This window comes from Lytechinus pictus, chromosome 10 (genome assembly GCF_037042905.1).
Source record: "Lytechinus pictus isolate F3 Inbred chromosome 10, Lp3.0, whole genome shotgun sequence".
NCBI lineage: Eukaryota > Metazoa > Echinodermata > Echinoidea > Temnopleuroida > Toxopneustidae > Lytechinus > Lytechinus pictus.
In genome coordinates this window covers 34,052,745-34,070,748 of record NC_087254.1, presented here as the reverse complement: position 1 = coordinate 34,070,748, position 18,004 = coordinate 34,052,745, and the positions used below count along the sequence as shown (strand labels likewise).

The 18,004-nt window shown below is 36.5% G+C and overlaps 1 protein-coding gene across 2 annotated transcripts in view; it reads left to right on the top strand.

Moving 5' to 3' along the window:
- Positions 1-18,004, top strand: part of LOC129269530 (phosphorylase b kinase regulatory subunit beta-like) — a 33,503-nt gene that overhangs the window by 12,464 nt on the left and 3,035 nt on the right. For both annotated transcript variants that reach the window (XM_064105912.1, XM_064105913.1), the window contains 16 exons: positions 300-497; positions 1,377-1,512; positions 3,649-3,804; positions 4,624-4,727; positions 5,315-5,461; positions 6,133-6,321; positions 6,993-7,075; positions 8,038-8,184; positions 9,175-9,301; positions 11,031-11,157; positions 13,577-13,725; positions 14,569-14,771; positions 15,517-15,571; positions 15,886-16,036; positions 16,611-16,780; positions 17,361-17,435. In XM_064105912.1, coding sequence (XP_063961982.1) covers positions 300-497; positions 1,377-1,512; positions 3,649-3,804; positions 4,624-4,727; positions 5,315-5,461; positions 6,133-6,321; positions 6,993-7,075; positions 8,038-8,184; positions 9,175-9,301; positions 11,031-11,157; positions 13,577-13,725; positions 14,569-14,771; positions 15,517-15,571; positions 15,886-16,036; positions 16,611-16,780; positions 17,361-17,435 — 2,217 coding nt within the window. The remainder of the gene's footprint in view (positions 1-299; positions 498-1,376; positions 1,513-3,648; positions 3,805-4,623; positions 4,728-5,314; positions 5,462-6,132; positions 6,322-6,992; positions 7,076-8,037; positions 8,185-9,174; positions 9,302-11,030; positions 11,158-13,576; positions 13,726-14,568; positions 14,772-15,516; positions 15,572-15,885; positions 16,037-16,610; positions 16,781-17,360; positions 17,436-18,004) is intronic.

Here is an 18,004-nt window from a genome sequence, read left to right as displayed (position 1 = left end):
ATTACATTTGTGGGTGCAACAGACCCCCGCTACCAAAATTTGGTAGGAATCGGTCCATGGGGGCCTTAAATATGACCTCATGAATACATAATTATCCTCATTGAAGTCAATATATTATTGGCTTGGTTCCTAACATGCTCAATACAACAAAGGCAGCAGATTGCATGGATTACTCAATGAGTAGGACATTGATATAGCCAGCACATAGCAAAGGAAATTATTTGTACTTACAGATTCTTTCTATAGTAAAGATTGATTGTTATCCCCATGACTACCATTATTTTGTCTGGCTTCGCTAGAACACAGATGCTGCTCTCATTGCGACTGTCAGCTTTCCAGCATTTGCCCTGGATGATGAATGCCTGGCAGAAATCACCATCGATAAGATCAAGCGAAAACTGCAAGGGAAGCACGGCTTCAAGAGGTTCCTCAGGGATGGTTACGGGACGGTCCTTGAAGACAAGAATCGAAAGTACTACAAACCCACCGAAGTAAAGGTACGTCTGCATTTGATTGGAAAGGAGCAATGTTGCATTTTGTTTTGGATGATGCATTCTATGAAAAGGACCATTGAGTTGTTTCACAAAGGATCAAATCTAGTAGACCAGGGGGGGGGGTGGGGGAGGGGTGTTTCACAAAGATGAGTGTGATGGAAAGTCATGCTCAGTGGCGATGCGCACATGAAATAGCACACTTCCTCTGAACATGGTTTGATCAATGATGTGATGCGAAATATACGGCACAGAACTTTGATTTAAGTTTGATGTTAAGTTACATTAAGATCTTGGTGAAACACCCCCACATGGGGACATTATGGTCCCGTTCAACGATCAGTGCAATATTTCCACAACACAAAAAACAATTGACACAGTGTTCTAGTACTTTTAATTTCAAATTTGCAATGCCCAGGTTTTCGGTCCCTAAGTTATCTGACATTTTGTAAGTGCACATCAGACCTCATATTGCAAAAAAATCACCTTTTTTCTTCTAATCCTTCCCTTTCTGCATGAATAAACCATTGGGGGATTTAGGGAAAGCTGCTCTGAAAGTCCAACACTTGGAAAAACAATGAATGTGACATTTTTCAAGGTGCATACAGTTGTGCTCAAAAGTTAGTGAGCCCCACCAGAAAATGCTCTCATTCATGCCAAGTGTTAAATGTAGACAACAACACTACAAATGATCCCAGAGAAAAAAAACTTTATTGAATGAAATACTTAATTGAATGAAATACATTATCAACAGCTTCACAATTAATTATCTAAAACATTGCAGAACTTGAACACTTTAAATATGTTCATTTTCTGGTGTGGTTCACTAACACTTGAGCACCACTGTATACCTATCATTCCTATTTATTTTATTATACACATCAGTTGTATGAATCAATAGAGTCTGAGTGGCCACTATTCTTCATCTTCATGATGTTGGATGGATTAGCAAAGAACAAGAGCAACCAGGTTGAGGAATATTACAATCTACTCAAACCTCTCCTCAAACAAACAAAGTATGGTGAGTATGTGAAAGACTGCCAGTTTTTGGAGGCATAATCTAAGTTCAAGTTCTGGTAAAGAAATGTAGCTTTGATAGGCAATGGTTGGAAGCAATCTTATAGTGTTTGTTATCCACCAGAATGTCCATTTATAACAGCAAAAATTAATTAAAATAGTTCAGGCTTGCTTAAAATTATATTCATCTCAGTACCACATGCTTTCCATGGTGTAGCTAACATAAAAAATAACATGTGTGTCCATAAAATAATGGACAGGCGTTTTTCAGTACTTGTTCTGATCTTCATTTTCTCATTACTCTGTAATCATACATTTTCCTGAATATAAGTCTGTGTAAGATTTGTTCATTTCTGTAAACATCTTATTTTCTGTTGGTACCAGTACCAGAGTTTATCTTTAAAGGAGAATGAAACCCTTGAAACTAGCTGAATCCATATCAAAGAGAAAAATGAAAGAAACATATTGTTGAAAGTTTGAGGAAGATTGAATGAATAATAAGAAAGTTATGAGCATTTGAATATTGAGATCTCTAGTGCCATGTAGATCCTCCCATCGGCAATGCGACCAAGATCTGTGATATCACACACGTACAACTCCCTCATTACTTGAGTACTTATTTCACTTATATTCTCACTTTTATAGAGTCTATCACAATGTTAGGTGTTTTCTTTATGAGATGACAAGTACAGAGGTTTCACAACATTATATCATTGATGAATCGTTTGTCATATGATTAGAATGAGCAAAAAGAGATGTTTTGGGGTATATTTTCAGTGTCCGAATGGGAGAGTTGTACGTGTGTGACATCACAGATCTTGGTCGCATTGCCAATGGGAGGATCTCCATAGCATTAGGGATCTCGACATTCAAATGCTCATAACTCTTTTATTGCTAGTCCTATTTTACTCAAAGTTTTGTTGATCTTATTCTTTGATTTTTCTGCTTTCACAAAAGCTAACTTGCTCCAAGAGTTTCATTCTCCTTTAAGCCTGCTGCAACAAAAAACTTAACCCTAATTCTCCAGGGAGGGGGGGAAATAATGGCCCCTCCTCGACAATTTTCGCGATATATCTGCTGCGCAAAAGTTTTTGACCTCACCGCTCGCTGACTTTTTACTTTCAAGTCTCGCGCAAATTTTGAGACCAAATTTGTGACACCCGGGTACGACATTACGCAACATTATGTAAGTGCATGTCTGTCAGACCCAAAATTGCTCATAAACGTGATTTCATGTACAAATCCAATGCAAATTGTGTATTTAGCCAAAATTCATAAATGTATCATTATTTCTACTTTTACTGATTAAACTTAATTAATTTTGCCTTGTTCATGATCAGAATTAAGTCTGGAACAATTTCCATCGAAAAAACAATAAAAAAACAAAAAGTAAAAAAAAAAAGAAATACATAAGAAATTAAAAAAACAATAAAATACATAAGAAATCGGTCTTGGTACAAGAATTTTTTTCATTCACAATTGTTAGGAATGCTATAAAGAATATTTTCACCAAAAAATAGCATTCTAGGAGCTTTATTTAGTGAATCAGAGCAAAAAGTATGATTTCATGAATAAATTAAGCATACATGTAATTAATTCATATAAAATAAAAATATATGAATTAAGTGAAATTTACCAATGCAACTGCGTAGATTACGTCATTCTCTACCATCATGCAAATTTTCGTTGTGATCGCGCAATCCGCGGCTGAGATCTTAAGGGGGGGCCATAATGCCCCCCCCCCCCTCCCCCCGGGAATGACAAGAATCTAAATACCCCGGGAGATTTAGGGTTAAAATTCATGAATTTAACAAATGTTATTCTAACTTCCTGACACCAATTTATTGGAATATTGGATTCTGACTTTGGAATGGTGCCATCAAAATCTGGAAAGAAAAATTGTATGAATTTGACTATGACAGATTGTTAAAATACATAGGTTTAATACCTCTTTTAAGTAAAATTTCTCCTAAATCAGAAAAGATTTGACTTATTAAAAGCAGAGTCATCTGTAATACATTCTATAAATTAAAGAAAACTGGTGATCATTTTGTTGGCCTCTTAATCAATTTTGTGATTATTTCCACATTCGCAACTTAGTATAATAATGCATTTAATTTGGTCTGCTTCTTGTCGTCAGGAATGATCGTGCCAAAGTACTACTACATACCTAGAGGGTGTATAGAAGGAGAGAGAGTGCAGCCAGGTAGCCAGCAGAGGATCGCTAGTACAGAGGGCGAAGGAAACAATGTATTCCTATGGGGGCAATCTATGTACATCTTATCATGTCTTCTAAGTAAGTGTAAAGATGATTATGAATGAAGAGAGGAAGAAATATTTATGCTGTATGGGGACATTCTATAAATATCAAATGTGGCCTGTCAATTGAGTGGGAAAAGGTTTGGAGAAGAAGGTAAGGAAAAAGTACAGAGGGAGAACAAATTTCCTAAGAAAAAGTGGGTGTAAAAAGGTTCAGATTCAGGAAAGAGCTTGGAAAAAGTACAGAGAGAGGCCATCATAATTTCTCTCCGTTTTGTGCCACTTCAAAGGGAGAAGACTTTGCAAAATTCTCTGTTTATTATGTCATGTTTACTCAGTAATGTAAGGTTAAATGGTGGTGATTATTTACCTGATTGCTAAGAAAGCATGAATGCTTGTAAGCAAGCAACCAGAGGACCCACAGCTTAAGGTCCTCTCTGAGGCACCTGGTAATGAGGATTAATGCCTTTCCAAAGGGCACGAGTGCACCAAGTGATAATCGCACCTGGGTCACCGGGATCCAAACCCCCGCTCTACCGACTGAGCTATCACGCCTCCTCAGTAGAGAGAGCTGGCAGAGGTAAACTTGTGTACACATAGATAGAAAGTGTGTGTTTATCAAAATGAACTAAAATTTGGTTATGTTTCCCAATTAATGTGCAAGGGTGGAAGAATTTTATATTTATGCCTTTTATTTTTTATTTGGGGGGAGTTGGGAGGGGCTGTGATTAATTCAACATTTGTTTATAACATGATGTTGGCCCATCTACCATTTATGTACTGCATAACTAATACGCTATCATTATGTAAAGGTACTTGTATCTGCCACTTCTTTGTTGATTTTTGTTTTCTTCAGAGGAAGGGTTGGTGGAGATGAGTGAGCTAGACCCTGAGGGACGATATCTTGGCTCATCACTCTGCAAACGATATAGACACAACACAAGGCACTCGGCATTTGAGGTACATTCAAATGAAAGTACACAAAAAAGGACCGGGTTTTTTTTTCTCTTGCTAATATACAGGAGTGAGATTTTTAGCACCATTTTATATATTTGCAGTATTAACATCCTTGTATTTTTTTTTAATCACACTTGCTTTAATTATGAAAGTTCTAAGAAGTAGAATAATTTGATTTAATTTAAAGTGTGGCATGATGCTACAGGTAGGAATACAAAAATAAGAATTCTGCTTTGCTGTAAGCCTTTCGGTCTGAGTAAATATAAAATCTGCCTCAAGACACTGCTAATGATGACATCATTACGATTTGGAATTAAATTTACATTTATTCCTACAGGAAGGCTTAAATAAACTGTAATTAAGATTTTATTTTTTCATACATTTACCACTATTAAGAACATTGGTCCCTCAGTTGGAATGTTCATGTATCAAATGTTATATAAAATCCTGAAAATTGGATCACAATGAATTTTATAATGTCTTAGTTACATTAATCCGATGAAGCATGATTTTCAATGTAGAAATGGTGTTTCTAAGTACATCAAAATCTTCATCTTCACTGATGAACATTATGACTTCTTTATCTCTAGATGACTACAAAGGACATGACTGTTCAGATGGTGTTCATAGCAGAGAGTACTCGTCTTCAAACTACACTGGCTACGTACGGCATCCAGTCACAAACTCCAACCCAGATCGAGCCTATCGAGATTTGGTCACCGTCTGAACTCATTAAGGTAGGATTGCAAAGAATATGTAGGGACAGTGATTTTCCATTTTACTGGTAAAAAAAAACTCTAGAAATTCTGTTTGGTTCTTATACTTTTCATGTAAAAATTCATGGAATTCACCTTTGCAAAACGGAATTCAGGTTTTTGCTGTGTATATTTTCAGTGAAAAAACAGAATTTTCATTTTTAGATCAAGTTTAAATGGAATGACAGATTTTCAGAAACGAAAAAGACAATTTTTTAAAACGGAAAATCACTGTCTCTAAATATGGTTGTACTTCAAAAATGATTGCTAATGGTGATCCAATCTCAAGTTGATCTAAAAGAAGAAAAGAAAGAGAGAAGTCAGTGAAGCAGATTAGTCGAATTTTAAATAGAAATGAAAAGAATTCAGGAAAATTTGATTTTTTTTTGGCAATCATGTTGAGATTTCAAGAGACATTTCAGGAAGGTGATTGAATGTTTTACAAAGTAAGCACATAATGTGTTTGTTCATTTGTGTATATCTGCACAACTTTAGACTAATATCCCTTTTTATTTTCAAAGTTATGTGCACAATCATTGACACAAGCAGTGCAAATTTGTAATGATGTGTTGTAATACTTACAGTTTATTATGCCATGCACTAGCAAATGAACAGTTTGATGTCTCCATAAGGAATTCTCTCTTTATTTGCAGGCTCTCGCTTTTCTTGGTCAGAACAAGAAGCTAGGATTGACAGGGCGGCCTAACAGACCAATAGGAATCATCGGCACATCCAAGATTTACCGTCTCCTTGGCAGAACTGTTATCTGCTACCCTCTACAGTTTGATCTTATGGATTTCTATATGTATCAGGACATCAACTTTCTTGTGGATGATATAAAGGTATTAGCACATTAATTTAAAAAAATGTAATTTTCATTGTTAATTCACTAATTGTGAAATGCAAAGAATCAATAAATAGTAGTAGTAGTAGTAGTAGTAGAAGTCATAGTAGTAGTAGTAGCAGTAGTAGTAGCAGCAGCAGCAGCAGTTGTTGCACTAGTAGTAGTAGTAGTAGTAGTAGAGTATTCCTCGTTGTTGGTAGTAGTAATTATTCATCCACAGTCATAGAAAATCCTGGAAAAATTTGTGGTCATGGAAAGTCAGGGAAATTGGAAAATTTGTGAAAAGTCATGGAAAATCATGGAATTGCATTTACCTATTGGCTATGGCAGCTTTCCAGTTTGTTGTGTCTCACAACTCTCACACTCTGCTATTGGTGTTCATGATTTCCATTTTTCCCAGTTTTGTGACATCTCAAATTCTACATAACTCCAGCGACGTCACGGGAAGTCATGGAAAGCAGCAATTTAGTCATGGAAAAGTCATGGAATTCTGTTTGCAAATTTCTGTGGGAACCCTGTAGAAGTAGATGTAGTAGTAGTCATAATAATAGTTGAAATACTTGTAGTTATATTCAGACAACAACAAAAAAATATTCAATATATTCAGATTTTTCAGTTTCAAATCAACTACTTTTATTAAACCCATGACCCTCAATTTTTCATTACCAGAGCCTGGTTGCATTTGTGAGGAAAAGCTGGAACTACGTTGGAAGACCAACACTCTGTCTGGTGATAAGGGAAGAGCACTTTATGTAAGTGGAACCAATGACTTGAATGAAAACTATATACTCAGACAAAGTAAAAACAAATGATCACAGTGGGGGATGGTGATGGGCAAACTATTACTTACCAGGCGAGCAAGATGTAGTTATCTTTCCAAAGTGAAGCTGTACATACACTGAGCTGTATATCCCTTCTTTGCAAATAGAAACTGAAATCAAGACTATGAATATCGGGGCACTGTCTGACAAAGAGTTGTGACTGATCTTTAACTACCGGTGTGGGAATCCATCATTGCCATAATTTTACGTCTGGGAATATTGCTCAATGTCCCTGTGTAAACAAAGAGGAGCTCAGTGGATTGTCAAGACAGTGATGCACTCATGAATATAAATCATATATTTTTAACAAACATGAATTTTAGATAAAGGGGGATGCTGGCTTTCCATAGTTGTGGTTGATTGGATCAATCGGAACTCTTTGTCAGACGGGGCCCTGATGGCACTTTTCCACAAAAATATTGGGGCTTTCCCTGTGATTCATCAAGATTTAGATTATTCCATGCATTTCCAAATGATGACATACCTTTCATAGTATGTTTTGTGTGTGTGAAATAATGTACATTGAATTTTGTGTGACTTTGATGTAAATCTGCAAGTGTATGATATACACCAAATGTGTGCAAATGACTAAGCACTATCCAATGAGTGATATTGTCTATCGCAGTCAAGTGGTTCAGCAGCCAAAAGCAGGGGCAGATCCAGTCGGATTTGAAGCAGTAGTTGAAGTTCAAACTTTATTACCAAAAATATATATATATACAAAGACAATATTATTGGTGTACAAAAAAAAGGTCTTTGGTAAAGGGGACCAAAAAAATTTTGGTGAGCCAACTTTTGTGTGCAACGTCTGCCACCTGTGAAATTGTATTGTTTCTAACCCAGCTGGTTTTGGCACTGGAAGACACTGAAAAGATCTTATTCTTGCCTTACAGGGGTTCTGAAGGTAATGCCATGCTGGAGATGCTTGCATCCTTCAAGAGAGGGTCCTGCAATGGAATCAGAGTCAAGGTGGACAGACTACAGACCCTGATAGCTTCCTCATCGGTGGAACACCTAGACTTTCAGATGCCGGAGGGAAGGTAAAAATTGGTCATTCTTGGGCCTTCTTGAGTCATTCTTGTTAGAAAATATAATTGATAAGTGGTCCTGACTCTAGTCTTTCAATCAATTGAATTTATTTGGCAATATTAAAAATCATTATAAAAAAATAATTCACAAGGCATGAAGGTAGTTATGTAATGAGCTGGTCCTGTAGAGAGTGGTCCTGTGTTCAAAACCAGGGATGTAGTCAAGGCCAGCCTTCAGGCCACATTTTGCATATCTTGGCCTCGGCCTGAGTCACATGTAGAAGGTTTTCTTCAGCGGGCTTGTGACTTGGAATTTCCAGCTTCGACTGCATCCCTGTTCGAAACCAACTCAGGCATTGTTATCAATCCACACTTTGAAATTCTCCACCCAAGTGTACCATGGGTACCTGGTTGGATGCAAGAATCGTTGTGTTAATCAGTATTGCAAGGGCCCTGTTTACGTGAAGCATAGTGATGGGACTGATTTCTACGATTGATAATTACAATCATATCTGAACCTTTATGTTACAGGACACAGATCTTGTTAAGAGCAATTACAGTATGATTTTTATCATACAAAAGATATTTTACTTTAACCCCTTATTGTCATAAATGAAATGGATTAATTTTATGTTTGCATAGAATTATCAACATTTCAGTCTGTCATTCATCTTCCATGTACCTTTTTTTAAATCCCATTCCCCTTTTTTGACTTTTTATCTTCTTCCCTTTCTGGTTTTTCTTCATTCTCTTCTCCCCACCCTTTCTTCTTTACCTACGTTTCTTCTCCATCTGCATGCATATTCTTTTGTTACCCTTCTATTTTTTGATGTGATCCAAAATTTTGAACTTATGTTTCCTTTTGCATTATAATGTTTGTATAAATTTAACCTTGCCTCTGTAAACTCAGCGTAATTAGGCTGTGCCGCAACAATGTTTTTTTTATCAATAAACCAGTTATCTATCTAAACCAGTTTTCTATCTATCTGTCTTCCCCTGCAGTGCTGCCAACCTGCTTTTCAAACCTTTAGAGGAACTTAATGTGGATCATCTTCCTTTCAAGGCTCTCAAGAAAGCATGCTCATACAGTTCAGTCTTCCAACAAGAAGAGCGCCCTCTGAACATCAAGGTGAGATTCTTGACCATTTCAATCAATTCAAAAGGCCTTATTCTGAAGTCCAGAGGAGCGATTTATCAAAGTTTTTGTTTGACAAGTTGTCAGTTCTGACAACTTTCCTTGACGATCCCTGGCTAAGAAGCAGTGTTACTAATGTAACTGTCGGATAAAGTGGCACTTGTCGGATTAAATGTCCAACAAGTCCTTTCATTAAATGCTCCCCAGTTCATATCCCTACTAAATTCATGGCAAGCTGAAAATGTAAAAAAATTCACGTATTTTTTAATGATTATTGTGCTCTTTCTTTGTGCTTTATATTAACAGTTAATAAAACTACTTAACCCTAAATCTCCCGGGGTATTTTGATTCTTGTCATTCCCGGGGGGGGGGGGGGGGGGCCATTATGGCCCCCCCTTAAAATCTCAGCCGCGGATTGCGCGATCTCAACGAAAATTTGCATGATGGTAGAGAATGACGTAATTTACGCAGTTGCATTGGTAAATTTCACTGAATTCATATATTTTTATTTTATATGAATTAATTATGCTAATTTATTCATGAAATCATACTTTTTGCTCTGATTCACTAAATAAAGCTCCTAGAATGCTATGTTTTGGTGAAAATATTCTTTATAGCATTCCTAACAATTGTGAATGAAAAAAATTATGGTAACAAGACCGATTTCTTATGTATTTCATTGTTTTTTTAATTTCTTATGTATTTCTTTGTTTTTTTACTTTTGGTTTTTTTATTGTTTTTTCGATGGAAATCAGTCCAGACTTAATTCTGATCATAAACAAGGCAAAATTAATAAAGTTTAATCAGTAAAAGTAGAAATAATGATACATTTATGAATTTTGGCTAAATACACAATTTGCATTGGATTTGTACATGAAATCACGTTTATGAGCAATTTTGGGTCTGACAGACATGCACTTACATAATGTTGCGTAATGTCGGAACCGCGTACCCGGGCTTTACAAATTTGGTCTCAAAATTTGCGCGAGACTTCAAAGTAAAAAGTCAGTGAGTGGCGAGGTCAAAAAATTTTGCGCAGCAGATATATCGCGAAAATTGTCGAGGGGGGGGCCATTATGCCCCCCCCCCCGGGAGAATTAGTGTTAAATTGGTATTCCCAGAGAGTCATGGATTTTAATTTCAAATGAGCTGATAACTGGAACCTTCATTGGTAGAGATTTATGTCACATTTGGCTTTTCATAGCTAAACCAATCCACAACTGTTGCCCAGAGTTTAATAATGATTATATGATATTCTGTGTATGATGCAGTATGGTCTGTTAATATAGTATTTGTTTTGTAAAACCAAATGTATTGTGAAACATACAATAAATATTGATTGTATGTCTATGGCAAAGCATAAACTGAAGACATAAACCTATATTCTGAAGTCTGGTTTAATATAGACCGTGCTCCAATTCTGCTAAAATTAAGGGAAGCCAAAATGTTAAAATTTTGTTAACATTTTACATTACTTATGTCGACTCTGCTGTTTCATCATGCAAAATGGCAAAGAAAAGGGTTTCAGTTATTCCCAGACAGTTCTGAAATTGCTGTTTAAGAGATGGGTTTGTAAAGAACATGTTCTGTTTAGACCAGATTTGAATAAACCAGAGTTTGGAATACAGACCTTAGAATTCACTATTGTGATTTAGTGTACAATCTTTTTGTTTACTTGGATCTTTGACGATCATTCTTTAATTTCTCTCTCTTCTTTGCAAAGGAAGTGGAGGTGAAATCCACTTGGGAGGTTATACAAGAGCTAGAGAGTAGGTCATTGTTGCAAAATCAGGCGGAGATTCTTAGCTTGCTGCTAGACAGAGAGGGACCAAACTTTGTCTTTGATGGAGGTGAGTTGATAATCCTGCAGGGGTACATGTAAGGCCAAAAGTTTTCTGCTTTCTAGACCTGAAATTCTGCTTTCTTCTGCTTTACAAACCTCAAATTCTGCTTTCTTCTGCTTTCTAAATTTCTTCACTTTGAAATTCTTCGAAGGCTCAGAAAAGACACTTTTAAAATTTTGAATGAGTAAAAACTGTAAAAATTCTTACCTGATTTTCCCTTCCTACTTCAGTCGGCCCTCAACATCCCCATTGAATTTCAGCATCATCAACTGCTTAGTGTGTAGCTCACTCAGGCTCTCTCTTCTATCAGTCAACACATGCTTGTATAGTGAAAATGACCTTTCTACGTCAACGCTTGTAGTACGCTGCCATATTTGTTCCCTGGCTATAGGCGCTATGGTGGGTGTACGCAGTGTCATCCCCTTCCAGTACAAATCCAAATCAAAGTCTGCTGGATGCTGTTCCCTTGCTGCGTTAATGTACACTCCCCACTCATGGCGTAAATCCTGAGATGGGGTCTGACAAGCCTCTAAATGTTGTTATAATGTCCGATGTCATGTGGAAGAGTGCCAATTTGCCGTGGGTCAAATATTCTACAGTTTTTGTAGTAGTTCATTGCTGCACTATTATCCGTATGCTTTGAGAGTTTGGTAAAAGCACGCTGGAAACTTGCATGGAATTGTTCTATTGCTGCGTTTTTTTCTCTGTGGTCAAGTCGGCCAAGACATTGATCAGTATCATCACCAAACAGTACCTTAGCTGCACCTTGCATGAGATATGTACACAACCCATCAACAATGTTATACATTGTAGCAGCAAAAGGTTCAGCGCCCTGTAGTTTTGTCAGGGTATGTTGGATTTTTGGTGCATTTTCACTAATGAAGTTCATCTTCAGCAGCAGCGATTCTTTGCTCTGTGCTAGGGCATGGCGTACTCTGTCAATGTTAGCTGCTGTGCTTTCTTCTGCTGCGAAAAATGACTCGTACACCTCAAGATGCTTGCGGTGATATTGCAATGCATTGAACCAGGTCCCCCACCTGGAGGCACATGGCTCTGGCGGGATAGTAATTGAAACATCATCAGGCAAATTCATGGTAGACATATGCGCCAAGTATCGGCGTTTGCGTGCAGGCTGACGCTTAAAAATGTTCCTCAAGTCATTAACGAGAACCTCAACCTCGCGGAAAAACTCCCCCTTCACCAAATCCTCACCAACTAGGTTTAATGTGGGCCATACATCCAACATGAATTGCATTCGGTAGGACATGCCGTAATATGTTGAATGCTGCTTTGCAGTAAGCAGCATTGTCCGTCACAAATGAGCATACATCGTTGAACTCAACACCAACTGCACCTAATGACTTTAAGACAGTCTGACTCAAAGTTTGTACATTACACACTTTCATGAAAATAACATCAACGAGATACAGTTTGTCCAAATGAGCAATAATGATATTGAGCACACTTTTGTCACGATGATCGGTAGTTTCATCCACAATAACACTCACCACTTTTCCGGCTACTTCCAACTTGATCGCTGCAAAGTGATCATCAAAAACACGAGGCAAATAAGATTGCCGAAGATTTTCTGGGCTAGTCAAAGATCCTCCCTGAGCACAGTGTTTTTTAAAAAAAGGCTTCATTTGGTGAGCCCTTTCCAATGGAATGTTGGCTGATGTCATCATTCTCACAAAATCTGCTTGAAACTCTCCCCGCTGTTGCATAGAACTCATCATTTTTGGCGATGTCAGAGTGCTCTGCTTCATTTTAGGTGCCTCGCCTCCAGTTGCAGCCTTCGCGTTCTTATGCTTTTTCGAATTCACATGGTCAATGCATGTATCCCGTTTGCGCCACTCTACAGTGTGTTTGCAGAAACGGCAGAACATTTGGATCCCATCAGCGTAAAAATCATCTTTGAATTTTGGTTCGGACGCTCTATATTTTGCAGTCATAATCATCCCCCCTAACTTGCTGCTCCGTTTTGGTTCAGGCGGCATTGTGATGATGATACGATCAATTCAACTAGGCCTAAATTACAAAAAAAGCTATCCAAGCTTGCAGAACAGGACTTTGACTCAAGCAAACTCGTACTATAGTCAACCGTACATGTACCTGTAGATCCAGGGTAGCATTTCATGAGATAAATAGTGATTCCACTGACTGTTGTAATAAGCTGAAATCCCTGCATCTGATTGGTTCAGAGCAAATTAGTTAAGTTAATGATCATCACAAAGATATTTTTAGCAATACTCCTCAGGATTCTACAATAGGGGGGGCAAAGGGTTGGTCAATTTCTCTTGGAGTTGTTGGCATCATCATCTTCATCATTATCATCATCATCATCAGTGTCATTGCCATAATCATCATCATCTTCTTCTTCATTCAAATTATTTTTACCATGATCACTATTATTTCATTCTCACAGCAAATGTTGATGAACGGATGTCTATTGTCTATCAGAAGGCTCGTATCATGAAGGATTGGTCTACTGTGAGGTATTGTGCAAGTATCATGAGAAAGGTAGTAGACAGCCTTGCTCCGTCAGTCACCTCTTTGCTTGCTAATGGCAAATTTGTAAGTAAAGGGAAAATATTATTTTTTGTTATTATTGTTTTTTTTATTATTATCATCATCGACATCATCATCATTATTATTGATATTGTGTTGTTGTTTTTTTGCAACTAACATATAGATCATTTGCTATAGTTACATGTAATTGTATATCAGTTGCAAATATGAAATTTGATAGATCAAGTTCTTGCAACTCAGTAGACTTATACCACATACATGCTGCAATCGTATTCATTTATTATTTTTTTGTATATATTTTCAAAACACATGCACACATTAGTACCAAGAATGGTGATAGCATATCCATTTATTTCAACGTAGAATAAGAGTCAATAAGTGATTATTATGCCATGCTCGAGGGCATAAGTACTGTGGTCGGGGATTGAATGCAGGACTTTCATGTGTCTGGTCTGATGCTGTGAATTACTCGACCACTAATTGATCTATTGAATATATTCAGTGCGTATCAAAAAAAAGTTTACACTTTGAAAAAGCCCTGGGAATTAAAAAATATACAACATGTGGGTAATTTTTTCACATATAATCGTAGGTTTGGGTCTCATCTTTCCAATGCAAGTAAAAGTTTTGACAGAATGTTACACTTGGTCAATGAACTTTCCATGACTGGCACTGCTGTGTTGTACACACAATAACTTTCTATAGCTTCGAGGTGGGATCGCCAAACTCGTAACAGAGGTCCATCTAAGTCATATAGCATACATGTAGTTTTGACATGCAGTCTCTTCATGACTGCAATATGCAGGCGAGACAAAGTGTAAACTTTTTTTTGATACGCACTGTATATTTGCAATTCATTGCAAATATTTTCTTTCAACACCACCTTAGATCACGGTTGGTGTGTTTGGGCATGAGGAAGAGCTTATTAGCCGTCCCATCAACCCCAGCGAGATCAAGAGCATCATCTTTGACCGTTGCCAGCGTTACAACGTCCGAGAGGCTGTCATGCAGCAGGAGATGATTATTGCTTTGGGCAAGCTCATCTTCACAAGAAGAGAACTTTTCCAGAGTGTACTCAAGATACGAGTAGGGTAAGGGAATGTACTCTTATTTTATTACATCTTTGCTCTAATAATGATGATAATAATAATGAGAAGAGGCATAATCAATATTTATTTGATGCATTTCAGAAAACGTTGAAGGAATATTCTTTTAGTTCATAATTTCTTTATGTTGCCTACTCCTCTTTATTCTGTACTGTAAAGGTCATTAAAAAAATTTACTTAGTTTTGAAATGATTTTGCATTTTATTCAGTTGGTTTGCATATAATTATTTGTATTTTGATTCTGCATTATGAGAGTGGGTTTAGGGGAAATTTGTTATATTCATCAATTGTTTTTTTAATGTTATCTGTTTAATTCCACTGATTTGTATTCAGCTATAATTAATTGTTTTATAGAGTTATTAAAGGGAGAGTGAACTGACCAACAGCGTGTGTTAAATATATAGCTAGTCTTTGAATATACCTATTCAGATAACTATGAATATTACAGAGAATAAATTTGCCTATAGTTTTATTTATATAGAGAAACTAAAATGTTTTTAGAGGTAAAGTTCTTGTATTTATTATTGGGAACATAATTACTGTGGTCTGAATGTATTGGGAAGTGAATTCATTTGTTATCAGTTAATTTTGCCTATATTAAAAGACAACACTGCTCAGAATAGTAAATGAGGTCTTAAAGTGGTGCTGTTAAGGCTGTTGGTTTGTGTTTGCTTCACAGTTATATGCTAGAAATAAGAGATCTGTTTTCCATTAATTTGTTGTTTTTCAGCTGGTTATTGCATGCCATGAAGTCTGAGCTAGAGATCACATGGAAAGAAACAGTGGTAAGTCTGAAAATGGCCTTTTACCAAACAGGAGTCTATTACCATGACTAGCATATTCAAATACTTATGCACACAAGTGAATATCTAATATGATTTCTTGAATTGAATAGTATTCGAGCAGATCACCAGCTACAACACAAATATTTCTTTTCTTTTTTTTTATTCATAAAATTATCATCAACTTGACTAAAAAAAATTAGTTCATGATATTTCTCTTCTGTATAAACTTTTGTTTGAAAATTAAGATATGCTTTTAAAATGCCTAAGTCAGAAAATTTATCACCGTTTTATCTTCACTCTCAAAATCCTTACAGCCTATTCATAGTCTCTGTCCCTCGCGACTCAAGGATCTCCTCTGCCATGTCTTAGAGGTCAAGATGACCACCCTTAGTAACAGAACCTGGCTCCAGAGACGGCAGTTTAGCGGTGCTCTTAACAGAACCCCAGTCCGCTTCTATGACAAGGGTGAGCTCCTATAGAAGTCCCTGGTATCCACTCAGTGATGCTGGAACATTCTGATCAGACAAATGATTGGAGGGGCAAGCATTGTGTGTCAACAATGGTTTGCCAATTAAAGTGTAGTAACTGTTGTATATTTATTAATTCATTCTTTGTAAAAACCATTTATCTGATCCGGTTCCCTTTATTAGTGATGTTATTATTTTTCATAATAAAAGGTCCTTTAGCATTTATCTTGTAGATCTAATCATTGTAGATCAAAAAGATCTACATACCAGAGAAATGGATTTATGCCAAGAAAAAAATAATGTCGCAAAATGTTTGAACCCAAATGATTTTGTTCTGCTATATTTTCTTAAATTCTACCTAGAAATGTTAGATCTTTGTTATTTATTTCAAAATGTGTAATCCTTAGATTTGCTAAACTGAATACAGTTTTTATTTGGTCAATGTAAAATATTGTGTCTGTAAAGAAGACTTAGTGAATATGAAAATCTAATGAAGCTGAACTGTTTGCACAGCTCATTATGGTAGATTTTGAATCATACTTAATGTCTCTTTTCTGTCATTGTGATTATAGTCTGGAATATATTGGGGAGGACTCCATCTGGGCTGAGCATTGCAAACTACTACCTCCCACAGCAACCCACGCTGTCTGACATGACCCAGACAGACCTGAACTTTGCCCTTCGCATTGAGGAGATGTTTGGACGTATATCCCATCCAGAGTATCGACAGCTCATGGTAGAGGTACGCTTAAAGATAATTTAATGTAGTTGCAGTAAAGACTGGTTTCATAAGAAAGTCTGTTAAAAAAAGGTGAATTGTCACGAGATCATTGTAGATGTAGATCTGGTACAACATTAAGTGAACTTTGTGAAATCATGAAATCCAAGCTGACAAACAATCACACCGAAAATCGCCAACACAGATAACATGTAGGACAGTGCCCTATTATTGCTTGGAAAACCCCTGATATCTGGCTTGAATACCATGCTTATTTTGCTCATTTCTCAGCAATTTCAGGATTTCTTGCAGAATCCTTTGCCACATGTTTTATTTTATTTATATGTACATGTACAGAGTGGTCATTTTATTAGATCTGTGAACATTTGTTTTGAAATTGTTATCATATTATCATCATCATTATGAGAATCAAGATTTAGAAATTGGAAAGAATTCCTGTCTTCATAGAAACATCGGCTAGACACATTAGTATCCTAATACATGTCTTGAGAGCAAGGTCATCAATACATTCAGCATTTCTATCAATTGAATAAATTGGCAAATAATCAGCAGAGTCTGTATCCTTTCTGTTTTGTCTCTGTAGCTTCTATCTGTTGTTGCGACGATCCTTGAAAGGAATAGAGAACTGCAGTTTCAACACACTGTCAACATGGACGCTGTAAGTCATCTTTGATATTAAAGTCACTCTGACTCAATCTGACACACACATTTTCACACTCCCAACTTTCACAAAACCAAGCAAGAGACAAATTGATCAATTGATGTTTTCATTATTTGCCAGGATCTTCTCCCATTTGACCAAGTTTCATACATATTCTCACCCTTCCAAAAGATATGTTATATATTAATTGAGATATTGCATTGATATCTGTATAAATGACACACAGATTATTAGTTTGCTCAGGAAACATCACTTTTTCATTGTTTGCTCCCTTTTGTTAAAAATAGGGCAATTTCAATTTGGGCAAAAAAAAAAGTTTTCTAAGGTGACAATTCATGTATACATTATTTATTCATCATAAATTATTCAATTTCCAGATCCGAGCATATTTTTAAAGGTCAAAATTTCTCACTTTTTTCCCAGAATTTTTACTGTGAACTTTCCCACCTTGTAGGCAATTTTATTTTATTTCATATGACACCTTATTTGATTCAATTGTAGGAATTAATCTATGGAACTCTGCATTAAAAAAAAATATAAAAGCCAGTCAAAATGGGGGCCACTTC